Source organism: Drosophila serrata, unplaced genomic scaffold (assembly GCF_035046125.1).
Source record: "Drosophila serrata isolate PLE 108 unplaced genomic scaffold, ASM3504612v1 contig_240, whole genome shotgun sequence".
Lineage (NCBI taxonomy): Eukaryota > Metazoa > Arthropoda > Insecta > Diptera > Drosophilidae > Drosophila > Drosophila serrata.
The window spans coordinates 4,701,818-4,719,580 of NW_028257138.1; the positions used below are offsets into that span (position 1 = coordinate 4,701,818).

General features: G+C 42.7%; 3 protein-coding genes across 4 annotated transcripts in view; 1 reads left to right on the forward strand and 2 right to left on the reverse strand.

Moving 5' to 3' along the window:
- Pka-C1 (Protein kinase, cAMP-dependent, catalytic subunit 1) overlaps positions 1–17,763 on the reverse strand; it is a 134,180-nt gene that overhangs the window by 11,979 nt on the left and 104,438 nt on the right. For both annotated transcript variants that reach the window (XM_086830713.1, XM_086830712.1), the window contains one exon: positions 14,350–14,451. The gene's annotated coding sequence lies outside the window, so the exon portion shown is untranslated. The remainder of the gene's footprint in view (positions 1–14,349; positions 14,452–17,763) is intronic.
- On the reverse strand, positions 219–4,822 carry LOC110177898 (juvenile hormone esterase). Its single transcript, XM_020944867.2, has 4 exons — positions 1,296–4,822; positions 1,023–1,236; positions 515–968; positions 219–457 (listed from the first exon to the last, which is right to left on the reverse strand). Exons 1-4 carry the CDS (start codon positions 2,184–2,186, stop codon positions 271–273), a joined length of 1,746 nt encoding a protein of 581 aa, XP_020800526.2. The 5' UTR covers positions 2,187–4,822; the 3' UTR covers positions 219–270.
- Positions 13,428–17,353, forward strand: gcm2 (transcription factor gcm2). The gene is made up of 4 exons (XM_086831144.1): positions 13,428–13,468; positions 15,172–15,937; positions 16,000–16,090; positions 16,158–17,353. Exons 1-4 carry the CDS (start codon positions 13,428–13,430, stop codon positions 17,186–17,188), a joined length of 1,929 nt encoding a protein of 642 aa, XP_086687270.1. The 3' UTR covers positions 17,189–17,353.

Consider the following 17,763-nt stretch of genomic DNA (forward strand, 5'->3'; position numbering starts at 1 on the left):
TGCTCGACACGTACTGGTGCGGAGTTATCGAGTGCCGACTGTCGTATAATATATGCACCCACACCAGCGATGACACGAAGACCCAAAACAACTTCCCCTGGGGGAGGCGAGGCTCATCATCAAATTGGAGAGTTGAAAATATGCCAATTGGCTTGACTGCCTGTCACTTGGCAACTGAATAACAGCAGCAAAAAACAGGAAAACAAACAAATAGCAGAGGAAATAAATATGCCAAATGGCGGTTTTCATTGAAAAAGTACAGTAGGGCCTTCAAGCCTCCTTGGTTTGGCGCCGCCAGTTTAGGGGAAAGAGCCGCTTCCAGATCTCGTAGCGTTCGGCATTGAGATTCTCCTGGAGAGTAAGGTGCTTGCCAATGTCCAGATAATAGCGTTTCTTGAAACTAAAAGGACGCCAGCGGATGTCCCTCAAGGCCAGGTCAGTGGGTTTATTCGGATCGCTGAAACAGTTAATCAATTAATAATTAAACCCATCAGAGATCTGTGATAAATCGTACCCCTTATAAGCAAAGGCGGAGAACATCCTGACCATGATATCCACCATACGGAACTCGTCATCCTCCTCGGTGAACATGCGACTGATCGAGGGTTCCACAAATAGATACATTAGATCATCATGATGCACCACGCCATAGGGAGCATCTTCCGGATAATAGATGTGACTCCTGGCACCCTGATACGAGAAACGATAGTAGTAGACCTTTGTGGACCTGGCAGCCAAGTGAACAAATCGATGGATGCCGAAACCCGTCAAGGCATCCGAGTACAGATTGGACAATGCATCCAAAGAACGATTCGCATCGATGGGCTGCTCCTGGAAGTAGTGATGCCTTAGCTCCTGGCTAATATTTGCTGCTCGAGGATCGCTGCCATTGTACATGAAGAAGACGGGAGCCAGGGACTCAAAGTTCTCATTGAGGGCACTCAGCAGGGAAGGACTTTGCAGGATTGCTATAAAATATATTCACAATTAAATTGGTTTTTGTTAATTTCTGAGTAACTTACTTAGTGCTGGTCCCACAAACTCATCCTTGGTCATGCCGGTGATGATGGGCACCTTCATAAAGTCATCGTTTTGATAGCTCTTTATTGGATCATCCACCAGAAAGCGTTCCTGACCAAAGTCCGGCTCTATTACAGGCTTCCACAGGATCAGGGGATTGTTCCTGTCGAACTCGAACATTTTGGGCAATGTATTGGCATATTCCAGGTAGTGTTTCTAGGGATTAGGATTTAAATTATCAAAGAATTATAAGAAGGATCTCTATTAATGCTCACCCCTCGCAGGCAGTCCATCATATCGGTGATGTTCTCCGTGTGACAGTGCAGCAATGTGGCCTGCTTGGTGGCCACGTCCATCTGGTGCTCAGGCAGCGACCATTGACCCGTCACAGCTCCACTCATCACGATGGCGCGGTGGAAGAGACCCCTCGACATGGGCGAAACCATGTGAAGAGTTACTGCCATGGCTCCGGCTCCATAGCCCAGTAAGGTGATAGAGCTGGGATCTCCGCCAAAGCGAGAAATATGCAGCTTGACCCAGCGAAGGAGTTGCACCTGATCCTTGAGGCCCATATTACCGGGTGCCTCCTTGGTACCCGTGGCCAGGAAACCCAGTGAACCCAGTCGATAATTAAAGGTGACCAATACCAGGCGGCGATCCATGAAGTACTGCGGACCGGCAAAGTTCTTGCTCTGACCGGACAGGGAGTAGAAGCCCCCCGGATGGATGAACACAATCACTGGACGTCTCACATTCGGCTGCGACTCGCTGGGCAGCTCCTTGGTGTAGATATTGACCCTTAAGCAATCCTCGTTCACATCACCGCTGAAGAGACCCAGCTGAGGACACTTGGGTCCATCGAAGGTGGCATCCAGGACATCAAACCATTGCTCCACAGGTTCAGGGGGCTGGAATCGAAGTCTATCCACCGGTGGCTTGGCGTAGGGTATTCCCCGGAAGGCATAGAAATTGCGTCCCGATTGGGAAGGCAGGATGGTGCCACGGATCTTGCCCAAGGCGGTGGTGATGACCAGGTCCGAGAGCTCCTTGTTGTTGCCAATGGGATCATCGTCATCTGGCACCGCCTTGCCGATATCCTCGTCCTCGCTGGCCAGGCCAGAAACCAAGGCTATGAAGAGCAGAACGATTCCGCAGAGACGCCACATGGTGCACTGCCACGCGAGACTGTGGAGGCTGGAGCTTCAGCACTTGGCTTTTATAGCTGCCCGTTCTGGCTGGGATTATGTCACATAAAGTGCAGAAATTGATGCGATTCCCCCGGGACACTGACACTGACACCGACACTGGGCGTTGAATGCGATTGCGATTGCGTTTGCTTTTGCGTTTGCGATCTCTTCCCATATCCAATGGTCCCCTCTGGCTGGCAGTTGTAGTCCATAAATAACAGGAGACCACTTCCCACACACACCCATCTCTCTCTCTCGATCTGGGAGTTATCCCGCCCACGGCCCACGCGGCTTATCACCGCTCCTGGAGTACATCGGCTTCGGTTTGCTCCAATTTTCCCACGTGAACTTGTTTGCGTGCTCGCTGCTAATTAGATTAGGTGTGTGGCGGAACACCCTCCTCGCTCGTTGCTCCTTTCTTCTTGCTTTTTGCTCCTTGCTCCTGACCCCGGTTTAACCTTTCCCGAAAAGCGATCCTTAAATGCCCGCTAATAGCGTTTAATGGTGAGCACAAAAGGTGCGCAAGTCATAAACTTTGGCGAGGACAACACACCCCTCGGTGAACCCCTGAGACACACATCATTGCCGTTGAAGTGTGTGTTGAGAGTTCTTTCCATTGTGCTCGTCTTCCTTTTGAGCCAAATGTTTGCTTCCTTTCTTCCGCTTCTGGATCGTCCTTCCTGTGTGTGTGTGCCAGATCAGACAAAGGCGTGCTAATTGGATTTATATTGGTCTTTGGGTAGAAGAAAAGGAAACGTTGGTAGCTGCTTCTGGCCCCGGGGGCAGTGTGAAAATTCTTTGTTTTCCACTCCCTTTAAAGGGAATAATCCCATAAATATGCTCTGATCTTCAATGGGAACCAAGACTTCTTGAGCAGAGAAGTATCGTATAATGATTGAAACTGGGTCTCTTATCATCCCCTTTGGGTTTAGTTATAGATATAAGGACTCTCTAACTCATCGGGGTTCTTGAGGTTTTTATTAGAGAAAGTTATCATTAGATTTCTCTAGGGGAATATATATATTCATTAACTTGAGTTGTTTTAGTTGCAAGTTCTGAGCTCTAACTTTGTTAACATTAATTTCAAGCCTGCTGCAGGGGCTAGGACAACTCATAGACCACAAGGAACTTCTAGAAGGCAACTTAAAATTGATGATTGCAGCTGTAGAAGATCTCTCCTCTCCCTTGGACTCCTCTCACGTAGTAGAGAGGTGACATTGCTCCTACTCCCTGACTGTGTGTGTTTAGTGATTCTGTGGTCGTACTCATCGAGCCTCGTATTACCAGGTAATTGTAACGTCAGTCGAGGCACGTTCCCGGCAGGTGGCAGCCAAGGAAGACGCCTCCGAACTGCCTGACACTAATGACGACGAGCAACCAGACGATGTCTTGCCATGCGCCACAGGATGTGTCTCGATCTTGGCTTGTGGACCAGCTTCTCGAGGTTCTCTCATCTTCGAGGTGTGAGAGAGGTTGTTGGGGTTCGACGAGGTGTGAAGTGCAATTGCCTCGGGTCAACATCTCCTGCCGAGTTGTTTTCCAGACAACCCATGGTGATTTTGTGGGATTTTTCCTTATAAAAACGTTAGACTCTTGATTTCGAGTATGATTTAATTACTGAACGTTTAGCAAGGTGACTTTTGTGTGGGGTCCTAGGAAATCTAGGAAAACCGATAGCAATCAATGTGGAAAAAAACGCTGATTGCAATCAGTGGAGGAATATAACTTTTTTTGCAGATCCATCTATACATTCTGCATGACTGTCCAAAGGGCGTAATTTATTGGCCCGAAATTAGCATCGAATTCTGTTTTGGGAAATTTTGTTTTGCTATTCAACCCTCACCTTCCCTCTCTCTCCCCTCACTCCCGGTAAATGTGCATTGACTAATGAAATGTTGCAGTTGCAGTTTGCATTTTCCCCGAGTCGAGTGTCGCGTCCTGATGACGAGGTCGTTCTGGGCCAAATGATTCGAGTAATTTATGGCCCACAAAATCGTGGTGGCTGCTCTGCTCTTTTGTTTACCTCCTCCTCTGGTTTTTGGGTATACACATAAATAGATTTTTTTCCACATAAAAATTGACACACAATTTCGGCATGCTTTTTGGGTTCTCCTCTAATTCAACGATGTTTGTGTATGTCCTTTGCTAATTTGAATGCGATAATACGCCCGCGATTCTGTTGTTAATTAGCCGGGTTTGTTTGGACGATGGTTTTATGGTTTTATTGCAATGGAGCCACTGATGGGACCAGAGGCACGCGACAAAAGGTGCCTCCGCATATGCGGGAATGGTAAAAGAATAAAGTGCATCAAATTGATTTTAGCCATATTTATGGATATTAGTTGTCATAGGCAGAATACCAGAATAGATAGTACGTTATTATCCATTAGTAAGCATTGTAAAACCCACTATAAACACATGTATTTATGTTTCAAAATAGAGTTGAAACAGTTAGGTAACGATATCTGCATACTCAGTTTACAAATTTAGGAACTTATCTATGACCAGTAAGTAACTATGATCAGAAAGTATCCATGTCCAGTAAGTATGTATAATAAGCTACTAACTTTGATCACTAATAAACAATGACTTGCAACTTTTGTAACAACACATTTCTGATACTTGGCCGGCAGCAGTCACTTCGTTCCGGGGAGGTTAGAACCAGTTGGGAATCATAAATTCACATGTACGAGATGTATTTTGTAACAAATTTAAGCTATTTTAATGAAACTATAGAGTTATTCTTCTATATAATTTTACTAGTATATAAATCGGAGCATGGCGAATCGGTGGACTATATATATACATATATACAGCTGCCATAGGAGCGATGGGACGTTTTATAGAACGATGATCAGTAATTAACTTTGATCAGTAAGTACCAACATTAAGTAATTATGACTAGTAAGTAACTAAGACCAGTAAGTAGCTATGACCAGCAAGTAAATTTGATCAGTAATTAACTCTGATCAGTAAGTATCTATGAACAGGAAGTATCTATGGCCAGGAAGTATCTATGAACACTAAAAAACAATGACTTGCAACTTTTGTAACACAACACATTTCTGATACTTGGCCGGCAGCAGTCACTTCGTTCCGGGGATGTTTGAACCAGTTGGGAATCATATGCACAGATGTGCGAGATTTGTTTTGGACCAAATTTAAGCTATTTGAATGAAACTATGGAGTTAATCTTCTATATAATTTTACTAGTATATAAATCGGAGCATGGCGAATCGGTGGACTATATATACACATATATAGCCACGATAGGAACAATAGGAAAATGTTAGGAAAAAATATTATAACTTTTCCATATTTCTACAGATATTCATCAAATTTAATTTATAGCCATAATATATTAATATACATTTTGTGTTAAATTGTATGAAAATCGGACTACTATATCATATAGCTGCCAAACAAACGATCGTTAAAAATAGATATTTATAGGTGATTTAAATGAAAGCAGGCATTACTTTGTTTTTTAACATAAATAAATACAATTTATATTGTATTAATTCCTAGTAATCGAAACTCAATATGCAAGCGTATACAATTTTGTGGTGCCAATGTTAGTTTCTCGTTTTAGTTGGTATCTGTAATTTTAGTTCTTTCTGTTTAAGGCATTTGACTAAAATTATGATACCCTTGGAAGGGTCTAAAAAACCTTTATTTTTTTTAATTAAAATACTACTTATTTGAAAAATATTTTTATTTAAATTTCTATAATCTTTCTCCAGCTAAGGTCTTGTTTACACTTCCCCAACCAATTTCTAGACAATCAAAGCCATTTAAATATCCATTAACAACCAGTTCTGCCTGACAAAACAGCTGCTCTCAGACTAAAGAACTGACTGACTGACGACTGTCCATTATCAATCACTCCCTTTCCCGTTCCGGAATCGGAATCGTAGTCCCAAATCAGCATATGCAAAAAGAGGCGCTGCAGAAATAATAATCGGCGCGACATAAACAACAATTGGGGGAGAGAACGGTGAAAACTGTCAAAGGCAATTGTCAGAGGTTTTGTTTGGACTTTCCAGGGCCACGAGAGTGATTGATCATACAAGGGAGGAGGACCCTAGATCAATACATCATCTCGAGTGGGCTGAGGCCCAAATGATCGTGGGAGTTTTTCACTATTCACATATATTTGTATCTCCCAGTTTTGCACCTTTCGCAGAGCCATGCCGAGCACGTGCTGGAGCTCCAGCTACCAGGCAAAGGAACCAAGTAACCAAGGCAACCTCGAACGCTGACACAGAGGGAAATCTCCTCCAGGAGAGGGGCACGGCACAAAGGAGGTCAGCCAGCATAACTCGGCGAAGAAGTGCAGCTGTTGGACTGGCGGCTTGCCGCAGTCTTAGCCACTTCCTCTTCGTGGTCTGGTTGAGATACACACACTCCTGTGGAGTGGGGACTCCCCGACTCCGACTCCGACTCCAGTTAACCCGTGCCATTGCCACTGCCTCTGCATACGTGCCCTGCATCCATCCACACGCCCATAATTCTCAGGAGAGTAAATTAATTGTTGCTTATTATTTACTTTGGTCCTGCGTTCTCTCTCTGGTAACCTGTAGCACCTGTTTTCGCCACCGCTACACTAATCGAATATCAATATTCTGATTCCACCGATTGCACCCAGCACTTTTCATTTCTATAATCCCCCGCTCATTGATGTACCGATAAGTTGGGGCTCAAGCTCAGGCTCATGCCATACTCATAAACGTAATCGCAATCGCAATCATAATCGTAATCATAATCATAATCATAATCGTAATTAACTTAAACGGCGTCTTCCCCCGATCCGTCCAGCTGGCTTTTTGAGGCAGGTCAAGCCATGCGTGCCGCTGTCGTCTGGTCTTGGTTTTTGGGATCTGGTCTGTCCTGAGATGGAATTGGAATGGGAATGGAATGACTTGATTACCGCCTTATGCGGGATGTTGGTCACAGATTTCTTGGACTCTTTGTAGGCCATCTGCTGGGGCGAGGTTCTGATTCTGATTCTGGTTTTGGTTGTGCAAAAAACTCTGATGATCGAAAATCCAGTTAAGCTGGCCTGCGATCTCAGCACCTCCCAGCAAGATGGGTTTATCTTATCGAAGTATCTTAAAGACAGAAGCACTGGCATTTAATTAATGCGATTCAGATAAGAAGTTGAGCAAGGAAACAAAAAAGGAAAGGCCACTCATGGGCAAGAGTTGTTCTAGAATATATTGTAGTTAAAAATATTCAAAGTTGAGACATACATAGGTATTAGATAACAAAATTGCAGCTAAGAAAGAATACATATTTACACTCTCTTAGTTAGAAGTTTGCTACGCAGTGTTGGATTAGTGTCTATGATCAGTAATTAACAATGATCAGTAAGTAAGTTTGATCAGTAATTACCTCTGATCAGTAAGTATCAATGAACAGTAAGTAACTTTGACCAGGAAGTATCCTATAATAAACCATGACTTGCAACTTTTTTAACACAACACATTTCTGATACATGGCCGGCAGAAGACACTTCGTTCCGGGGATGTTAGAACCAGTTAGGAATCATAAGCATACATGCGCGGGATGTGTTTTGGAACAAATTTAAGTTCAAGCTGTTTGAATGAAACTATAGAGTTATCTTCTATATAATTTTACTAATATATAAGTCGGTGCATGGCGAATCGGTGCTATATATATACATATATATTGCTGCCATAGGAATAATCGGAAAATTTTAAGAAAAAAAAATTATAACTTTTCCAGTTTTCAAGAGATTTTCATCAAATTTGATATGTAGCCATTATATATAAATCTAGAATTTTGGGTAAAAATTTTATAAAAATTTGATGATTGTTAACAATAGAAGACAAATTCAAAACTGTGAATGTAAAACTGGAAATATAAAATGTATAGGTAAATGAAATGAAGGCAGGAAAAGGCCTTTATTCAAATAAAGAAATTATAAATATAATTGCCCTGCAATCACAGTAATAAATATTGTTAAGACTCAAACCTTTAGGCTAAACTTCCCATCTCATTAAGCTTTATGTTTCAGTAATTTATACCTAATTTAAGTGGCCTTCCCCCAGTGATTAAATATGTTTTTATTCGTAGAATAAACCGCTTATAGCCAGAGGCATCTAACTGCAAAGACCCACTCCTGTCCATCAGGTACCATCGATTCCATTCCATTCGCTTCGCTTCCCACTTCCTTGGAGCTTCAATTATGAGGGCTTCGGGTTCGGGTTCGGGTTCCTTGACACATCCTGAAGTGGGGCCCCCCAATCAAGCTGATCATGAGCAGAGCACATTAGGCCCGGAATTGGATACCGCCCCAAGCTCATTATGCAAACATTGCTCGGAAGCCTGATGATGCCGAATGCGCCGAATTTTCAACAGTCCATTTAGCTGATTAAAGTGCAGGAACAGCGAGGACTCCGACCTGGCTCCATCTCCATCCCATTTGGTGTAATTTTCGGTAATGAGCAAATGGTAGGGTCTTTAAGCACCTTCGGTGCGAAAATTACAGTCCGCGATTCGCATAATTTTGGCACCTTGCCTTGCCTGGTACCTTACATTGCTACACATTTCCACGAGGGCCTCGCTACCTTTGATATCTTCTTCCTGCGCCCTTTTGTGTTGATTGTTCTGTTAGGCGAACGAAGTCATAAAATTAAATTTATGAGTCATAATTTCAACGATCAAAAGTAAGTCGCCTGTCCTGGGGGCTATCGGAGCGTACCACCCTTGTAATTGGGTTCTAATCGAGCCCATTTATAAGGCCATGCCTGGGACACCAAGAGGGCCATTAGCATCGAGGGCCTAACACCTCGAGGGCTCCACTCCACTCCGCTTCGCACATTTGTCAAAATCAAAATCTCAAAAACCCAAAAATTTGGTGTTTTATTTTTGTGGGTGATGTGAGCTCGAGCTAGCAATCAGTCAATAGACGAAACGTTAATCCGCCGATGAGCTTTGCTCTAGGGTCTGGGACTCGGTCTATTAGTGGACCTCCCAGTGCGACGACCAATTAATTGCGTAAATGGAAAAATTGCCCTCGGTCTTTGTCTTTGCTGGGTGCCACAAAAGTCACACTTCGAGATTTGGGATCCCTACAGTCGGAGAAAGATGTGTTTGGGAATGTGTCAACAAAACACTCGACATACTCTATAGGGGTCATCAATATTATTTTAAAAACTGTCTGCAAGAGGTTCCTTCTTAATTGGAGTGAGCTTTTCTGGCAGAGGGAATTTTTAAAAGTATATTTATAAAGATTAAGCACTTAAAATTGAATGGAACAAAGCATGCTCCTTAATATCTTATAATTTCTTTATAAATATATCGCATTCTTAAAGATCTGGTTATAGTTTTATTGCAGTAATACTTTCAGTAACTAATTTCCCTCAGTGCCTTTGCCCAAATTAATTATCAATATTTTTTGAGGTCGAAAGCTTACTCGAAAAACCATTACAATGTACACTAGTTTTTATTTATTTTAACAGATCGATGATTAATTTGATGTGCTGAAATTATGGAATATTTTTCAAACACAATGAACCCCTCCAACAAAAAAAAGAAGAGGTTTTTGTGTGTGGGGAGACCCCAATGACAGGCCCTTCTTGGAACAGCTGGAGCTTGGCGCTCTCGGAGCACGCGCTCATTAGAGAGTGGCTGGAGCCCAGCATGACATGGATCAGATCGGGATTGGATTGGAGATCGAAGGTGGGACCACACCGGGTGTATAGTGTGCATTAAACTACACATGCTTATAAAATAATGTTGGGCAATTAATTGCGAAAAACCCCCCGGGAGAAGCAGCTGCCTGAACCTAACTCCGATCGAGCGGGAGAAACTCTTATGTTAGTTGCTCGTGTAAAACTGTGAGCATATCTTACATTTTGTGGCATTTCGTCGCTGCATTTGTCACCCGTATCATTTGCGTTGCGGAGCGTTAAATCGACAACATGGCCAGCAGCCATCCATGGCCCAGGTACTCCCAGTACCGCGTAGTTACGCGTCTTTAGGCCCTATCCCCTATATATCTGCTATATAAAAGTATTATAGTATATATAGCGATCTCCTCCTGTCACAGTCGATGAGCAACAGTTGCAACCGTTTACATTTCCTGTCAACGGCATTTTTAATTTTCCATTTTCACCTTAACGCCTTCATTTCTCTTTTGTCCGCCAGTTAAAATTGCTCCTCTTCTCGGGTTAATTGTGTGTGCTACCAAGTGGACGCATAAATTGTATTTTATTTCATTTCATTTCTTTGTTGGCCTGTAACTTTGGCCTAAATGGCCAATGCGGGCTGATCAGGTGAAAACACAAGACGCAGTGAGCATTAGGCCCAGAAGTGCCCCCTCTGGCTGATCAGGCCCTGATATTGTTGCCACTTGTGTAGAGCTCTTAGTAAGTCCAACTTACTGACAAGTCAACGACCAAAATGGAGTTGGAGGAGGTGGAGCTGAGAAGAAATACCTCTACGCTCTAGTGGAGAATAAAGAAATGGAATTTTGCTGGTAAATATCATTGTTCTTCATTTTAACTTGGCTACTATCTTGGCTTGAAATAACTGAATATGAAATAAAAACTTAATTTGGAGACCTCTTTAAAAAGGGAAATACTTACATAACTATCTTTATGCTTAATAATTTACTAGAACGTTTTCTTTCCAGTTTGATTCACTCAGATTATATATATTTCTATTTGAAAAAATCATCTTTTTAAACTGCTTAAATTTACCCTTTAAAACTCTTCATATTTCATACTTTTAAATTGTTTTTAGATGCTTAAAAATTCGATTAAACATGAACCAGACTTTCTTGAAATCTTTCACTTTCCTAAAGAGTTTATTAAATTGAATGTTTCGGCATTTTTTCGCCTATCCCCCGACCATTAATCATCCATTGCTATTATGTCAAACATTCCCAGTGATAAACCCTTGAATTTCTATGCTCTCTCCTCAGAAATTTCCATTGCTTCTCCCAGTCTCATATCCTTAGGCAGAACAATGGCTCCTGATAAGCGGCATAATAAGTAATTAAATTTCTGTGATGCTTATCAACCATACAAATATACATCTCCATGTATGTAACTTGCAGATACATTCACCCCCCTTTCTTGTATCCAGAACTTCAAAAACTCCCAAGAGAGATAATACACACTGAGAGAGAGAGAGAGAGAGATGTGTGTGTGTGTGCTCTGTGGATTATCCGACCAATGGGAAGCGAGCAACAAACTGGAAGTGGATGCCGCCTGGAAGCAAAGAGTATCTGACGGATACGTCTTACCACAGCGGCAGCTGTTGGCCGCCGCCGCCGCCGACGCCGCTGATTATGCGCCGACGTCGTCGTCGCCTGCGTGGAGTTTTTCGCCAAATTATGCGGGTGGCTCTGCCCCCCCCGCTCCGCGGGGTTTTTGTAGGTGGAGCCATAATAACCATCGTTCCTTTGTTGACAAAACTTGGCATCTCTTGAAGTTTGCTTTTTTCCCCCGTTTTTGTTTTTATTTCACTATTTTTTTTTTGTGTGTCTGCTGCTCTTTTGTTTCTCGCAAGTATCTGGCAGATACACGCGCACATCCCGCCCAGCTGCATCGCACAGCGCTCGCTCACAGGTTGCCCCCAGCTAAGGTAGCCAAAATCGTCATTCTCACGGCTGTCTCCTCGCGATTGGTGTCGCGTGCGCGCAATTCGTGAAACCCATCCGCAATCCGCCATCCGCGAAAACTCCAACTAGCCGACGGCTATCCGCGAGATACAAGTGACACCCAATTGGCTTACAATGCCCCTTTAAGTGATGGCTGTGTGAAGTGTGAAGCTCTCGAATCCCGAGAAAACTCAATTAAGTGCGCGTTTAGCTGTCCTTCGGACACATTCTCAAGTCTACACAGTCGCTTCTCTCTGGATTAAAGAAGCTGCTTCACTTGGAATATGGTTGTTATGTAAGTTGGGGAAAAGAGTTTTGAACGAAAGGTGGAGAAATGGATATCTTATCACTAATTTTAAGAGATTTTTTATACCCTTGCAGAGTATTATAATTATAGTTAGAAGCTTTGAATTAGTCATTTCCGACCCTATATATCATATATATTCTTGATCAGCATAAACAGCTGAATCGATCTAGCCATGTTTGGTGTGAAAATAATTTTTTTTCAACTTTTTCATCTGATAAAAAATAAGATAAGATAAAAATTTACAAAAATTTTAATTTTTTAACATTTTAAATTGAGTATGCAGTATTATTGTCCTAATTAAAACTAGCACAGGAAAGGTTTCCGAATTGAAATAAATGCATTTTTGGCTTAGTTATGAGGTTTTGAAACTTAGATTTATCGAACATAATTGCCATATAAAAATATCGATTCAAAGAATGCAAATATATTGAGCTATTATTGCTAAGCTATGATATGTCTTAATCCTATAATTCCTTAGCAAACTGCAAAAGATGTAGCTTATTTTTAGTTTAAGGAAATAGTTTCTTGAATTATATACATAAATATGTAAAATAAAATGTATGTTGCTTCTCCAATTTGTATGTGAAGAGAATGAAATAAAGCTTAGAATAATAATAATGATAATTATAGTTCATATGTTGGTCCAGATTTTAATTCACAATTAAGTTATAGTCCAAATATTGCTCTAGATATTAATTCGCAATTAAGATTCAGATTAAGAACCATGTCATCAGTAACCCGAATCAGTTATTAAATTCCAAACCCATTGGAAATATTTGATATATATACATATACACCTCTAATTAAACCCAAAATAAATCAAAAGAAAACCCCCGGGGAAGGAAAGACCACCTTTCAATTATTCCTAATCAGCTCTCATTGAGTCTCCGTTGACACGCGTTCATCTCGAGCAGATGCGTAAGTGTTGAGCCCCCAAGACACCTCAAGATAGATCCAATCTCCGATGAGGAATGGGCCACAAATCAAACGCTAACGGGGGAGGCACAAAAAAATAACATGTAAATGATTCAAACGCTTTATTATCACGCTGGGCATGGGCCAGAGCTTAGTTAATGGCACTCCAACTCCAAAAACGCTCCAAAGAACCGCGGGGTGTGCCGCGGATCGTGAACCCAAACGGACCACACGCAGGCGTAGGCGATCCACCAAATATATTCTGAGATTCAGAGATGAGGGGAACCGGCGGCGCTCTGGGGAAAGGGTCAAAGAAAAGCCACCTATGTCTATAGAGACATATTTTCTAGGTGACAAACTTATTATGAGAGACCCCAAGAAGAGACCTACAAGATCGGGAACGAAGTGAGACGCTATCAGCATCAGATAAGCGCGACTAACGAGCGCCCCGAAGTGTCGAGCAGTCAATTTACGGACCCAAAACAAAGGCGATCGATCGATCCCCTGACCACGAACAGGTTCACTTTCGGAGACCACCAAGCGATCCGCTGGGCATTGGGTTAGAAATAGGGTAGAGTGTGCAACCTGCTGACTTCCAAGTACACATAAAAAACGCTGCGACTCAAATCGATTCGAACAAATTTATGGCTAATTGCAGAGCGAGTCTCTCTCTAATAACTCCCACACATCTCACCTGAGATTTGGTTCCTCCAGTTAGTCTAGCAGCTCCGTGCTGAGTCATGCGACATAATTTGAGGCGCTCGAATTACGATTCTGGCTTGGATTACCAGGGGCTAACGGTACAGGCCCTGTAAACTGGGCCCAAAGAGTTATGTGCTTCACATGGCGCCCATCAAATCCAACAAAACGATTTATTTGATTGGCGGACACACGCCGTTTAGGCCGCAATTAAGATTGGATTTTAGTTTCCTTAAACGATGCTTAAGCTTCAGCAATTAACTCACACTTAAAGGGGTCACTTAAAGTGTCCCTTACTTTAGTTTTAAGCAGGTAATGGAAGGTTTTACAATTGAGAATGGGATTATGACTCAGAAGAGAGGTATTTGTAGGGAATGTGTGGGTTGAACTTAGATAAATAAGTAGTACTTGGAAAATGGAAAATATAATGTAAACTGAATGGTAAACAAGTCGGATTTAGCTAACTAATACAGTTTCAATTATCGAATAAAAATTATAATATTAATAATATATTCCACTTGCTTATAAAGTTTATTCTGCTTAGGAATTAAAATAAATAAATATGTTATTTTTCAAGCTCTACTTACCCTTGCATATCAAATTAATTGGTGAAGGAGTCATTTCCGACCCCGTAAATCATATATATTATGGATCAGCATCAAAATCCTAGTCGAGCTTGCCATGTCCGGCTGAAAAGAAAAAATTCAAATTTTTTTTAATTTTTTACATTCTTAAAATGTTTAAAAATCGACTAAAATGTTGATTTTTAAACATTTTAAATTGAGTATGCAGTTTGATAGCCCTTATAAAAACTAACATAGGAAAGGCTTCCGAATTGAAATTAATGAATTTTTGGCTAAGTTATGACTTTTTTAAAATTGGATTTATAGATAAAATTATCATATAAAATATATTTAAATATTGACTCTAAGAATGGTATTATAATTATATTCAGAAGCTTGAAACACAGTGAAGGAGTCATTTCCGACCCTATAAATCATATATATTCTTGATCAGCATTAAAAGCTGAATCAATCTAGCCATGTCCGGTTAAAAATTAATTTTTTCAAAATTTTTAAAATTTTTATAAGGGGTCACATCGTTAAAATTTTCAGAAAAAAATTGGCAAAATTTTCAATTTCTTAAAATGTAAAATTGAGCTTGCAGATTTGTTAATCTAATAAAAACTAGCATAGGAACAATTTCCGATTTGAAATTAATGAATTTTTGGCTTAATTATCGAATTTTAAAACTTTGATTTGGCCAGAAAAATCGTATTGCTTATAGAAAACAGTGATGTAATATTATTAGGGACTTCTACTATTTTAATAAGCAAATTTATATTATTATCTCATAGAAATAATTCACAAATGTTCATTCAAACTAAACAAATAAATAAATCCCTACAGAAATGGATACACCTTCAAGTCACAGCAACTTCTCACACAGCAGCCCGATCACTCTCAGCTTGCCCAATACGCCCAGCTTCAGAGCCTGGCTCCCAATCCCGCTCACAATCCCAATCCTGGCCAGCCAGTGGCAGGCGGTGGAGGCTCCTCAATGACCATGCCGGCATTGTCATCGTCTTCATCGTCCGCGGGCAAGAGCAAGCGGGAATGGGATATCAACGATGCCATTGTGCCGCATGTTCCAGACCAGGAATTCGACGAGTTCAACGAGTGGAGCGATGGCCATGTCCGACACATCTACTCCCTGCACAACGAGGAGGCCAAGAAGCACATCTCCGGCTGGGCGATGCGCAACACGAACAATCACAACGTGAACATCCTGAAGAAGAGCTGCCTGGGCGTCCTGGTCTGCTCGCAGCACTGCACACTGCCCAATGGGTCCAAGATCAACCTTCGACCGGCGATCTGTGACAAGGCACGTCGGAAGCAGGAGGGCAAAGCCTGTCCCAACAAGAGCTGCCGCGGCGGCCGGCTGGAGATCAAGCCATGTCGCGGACACTGCGGTTATCCGGTGACCCATTTCTGGCGGCACTCGGGCAATGCCATCTTCTTTCAGGCCAAGGGAGCCCATGACCATCTGCGTCCGGATCCCAAGAACTCCACCGTGTCCAAGAGAGCCTTTGGGCGAGCTCCTCTGACTGGGAAATCGAGCAGTGGAGGTTTGGGCAAGAAGTCCGTGATTGCAGGTCTGGTCAAGCAGGTGAAGGTGAGTTCTTATTTAGAAGGTTCTTTGTATAAAATATGTTAACATATTTTATTTGTTTCTAGCAGCAACAGAGCCTGATGGGCAAGGTCCTTAAACGTCCTGTGGCCAACAATCCTTTGAGCCACACTGGCTTGGATATATATCAGTATAATGGTGAGTCAATTAAGTTACAAATTCAGCTTGAAAATGGGAAAAATATTAAGTTCTCCCCCTTTTCCAGCCTGTGGCAAGTGCACCAGCTACAGCCACTGCACCTGCAGCTACCTGGAGGAGGGCACTTCGGCGAGGAGCCACCAGTTGACCCAATCCTCAAGCTATGCTGGCAATTCGTGGCCCCTGAGTGAATCTGATTCAACGGCGCCCTGCGAGACCGCTGCCAATGTGTTTACGGTGAATCATCAGCACATTACGTACAACTATCCCATCTACCATGCCACTCCAACGGCGGCCACAGCGGCGCCCAGTAAGTCACCCAGTCTGCCCTACACCTGCAGCATCTCGGAGCTGGCCGCCTATCAGCAAGGCTCATCCTCCGGAGGCAGCGGCTATGCGATGAGCGCTCCCCTCCACGGACACACTCAGTGTCAGGCGCTCTCCTACGAGTCCAGTCCACAGCTGGCCACCCCGGAGCCGGAGTTCATCAACTACTCGCAGATCAAGCATTTGGGCAGCGGCGGCGGCGGCGGCGGCGGGCAGGAGGAGATCGGCTGCAAGGGAGAGCCGGGAGCGGGTCTTCCGCCGCCCACCATCAAGTACAATGCCACCGTGGAGACGCAGCCGTATGTGGAGGAAAACTACGACTATTATTACAGTCCCAAAACGGAGTACGAGATGCAGCAGCATCAGCCGCATTCACATCCACAGCAGCAGCACCAGCAATTCGCCGGGAATCCCTCGATGGGGCACCATTACTACGAGAGTGGAAGTGGCTACAACGGCGTCAGTTACTTCGACACGGGGACCACCACGGCACCTGTGGTAAATGGCGGAAGCGGAAACAGCCTGGAGACCGGATATGGCAGCTACTACGATCACTACTCCAGCTACGAGCAGCAGATGGCCGTCGCCGGCAGCTTTGCGACCTCATCCTCGGTTGCCGGAGCCAGTGTCCCGGCAGTTATCCCGCCCCCAGGCCACCCACCGCCTCCGCCGCCGCCACCGCCCACGCTCACATATCACCATCATCATCATCATCACTTGCACCACGCATCGGCGGCCACCACGGCGCTAACACCATCAATAACGCATTGAATAGTACTTAACAATTCCAGAGGACGATCTCCGGAGGATAACTCATGGGCGAGCTAGCATTAAGATTAGTTGGGAAATTTAATTTCTAAGTTTTCATCTGTACGCGTAGTGTTACATGGTTTTCTCATTGTTTTTCCGGCAAAATAAATTATGAAAATATGTTGATTTGTAAAGGGAGTTTCTTTTTTTAATGGAAATTCTAGATAAAATTAGGGATCAAGTTTTTCCCTATATTACCATGAAAATTTAAAATTGTTCAAGAATACATTGCATACTTTTTGGCGAATGTTGAAATTTTCAGCCCTAAGATCATAAGCATGTTTTAAATTTCCCGCCAGAGTCGTAAAAGCGGTTCGGTCGCGCCCTCTAGAGTTTGCGCATGGAACCAACTCCGAGAAAAAACACTCTTAGTGAGAAAGTGAAAAGTAAATATACATTTTTTTCTACAAGAAACATAATAAGTAATTCTACTATTTATAATAATAATAGTTCGCATAACATTTTTCTAGAATCCTTGAACTATGCTCTCTGGACGAGATCAATCTTTTAATTATTTTATCTACATTTTACATTCC

Coding starts and splice junctions, on each gene's coding strand:
- gcm2 (XM_086831144.1), top strand. CDS start 13,428: ATGAGAGACCCCAAGAAGAGACCTACAAGATCGGGAACGAA. Junction 13,469..15,171: donor CCTACAAGATCGGGAACGAA/GTGAGACGCTAT, acceptor AAATCCCTACAG/AAATGGATACACCTTCAAGT. Junction 16,091..16,157: donor GGATATATATCAGTATAATG/GTGAGTCAATTA, acceptor CCCCTTTTCCAG/CCTGTGGCAAGTGCACCAGC.
- LOC110177898 (XM_020944867.2), bottom strand. CDS start 2,186: ATGTGGCGTCTCTGCGGAATCGTTCTGCTCTTCATAGCCTTGGTTTCT. Junction 969..1,022: donor GTTTGTGGGACCAGCACTAA/GTAAGTTACTCA, acceptor TATATTTTATAG/CAATCCTGCAAAGTCCTTCC. Junction 458..514: donor TCCGCCTTTGCTTATAAGGG/GTACGATTTATC, acceptor TAACTGTTTCAG/CGATCCGAATAAACCCACTG.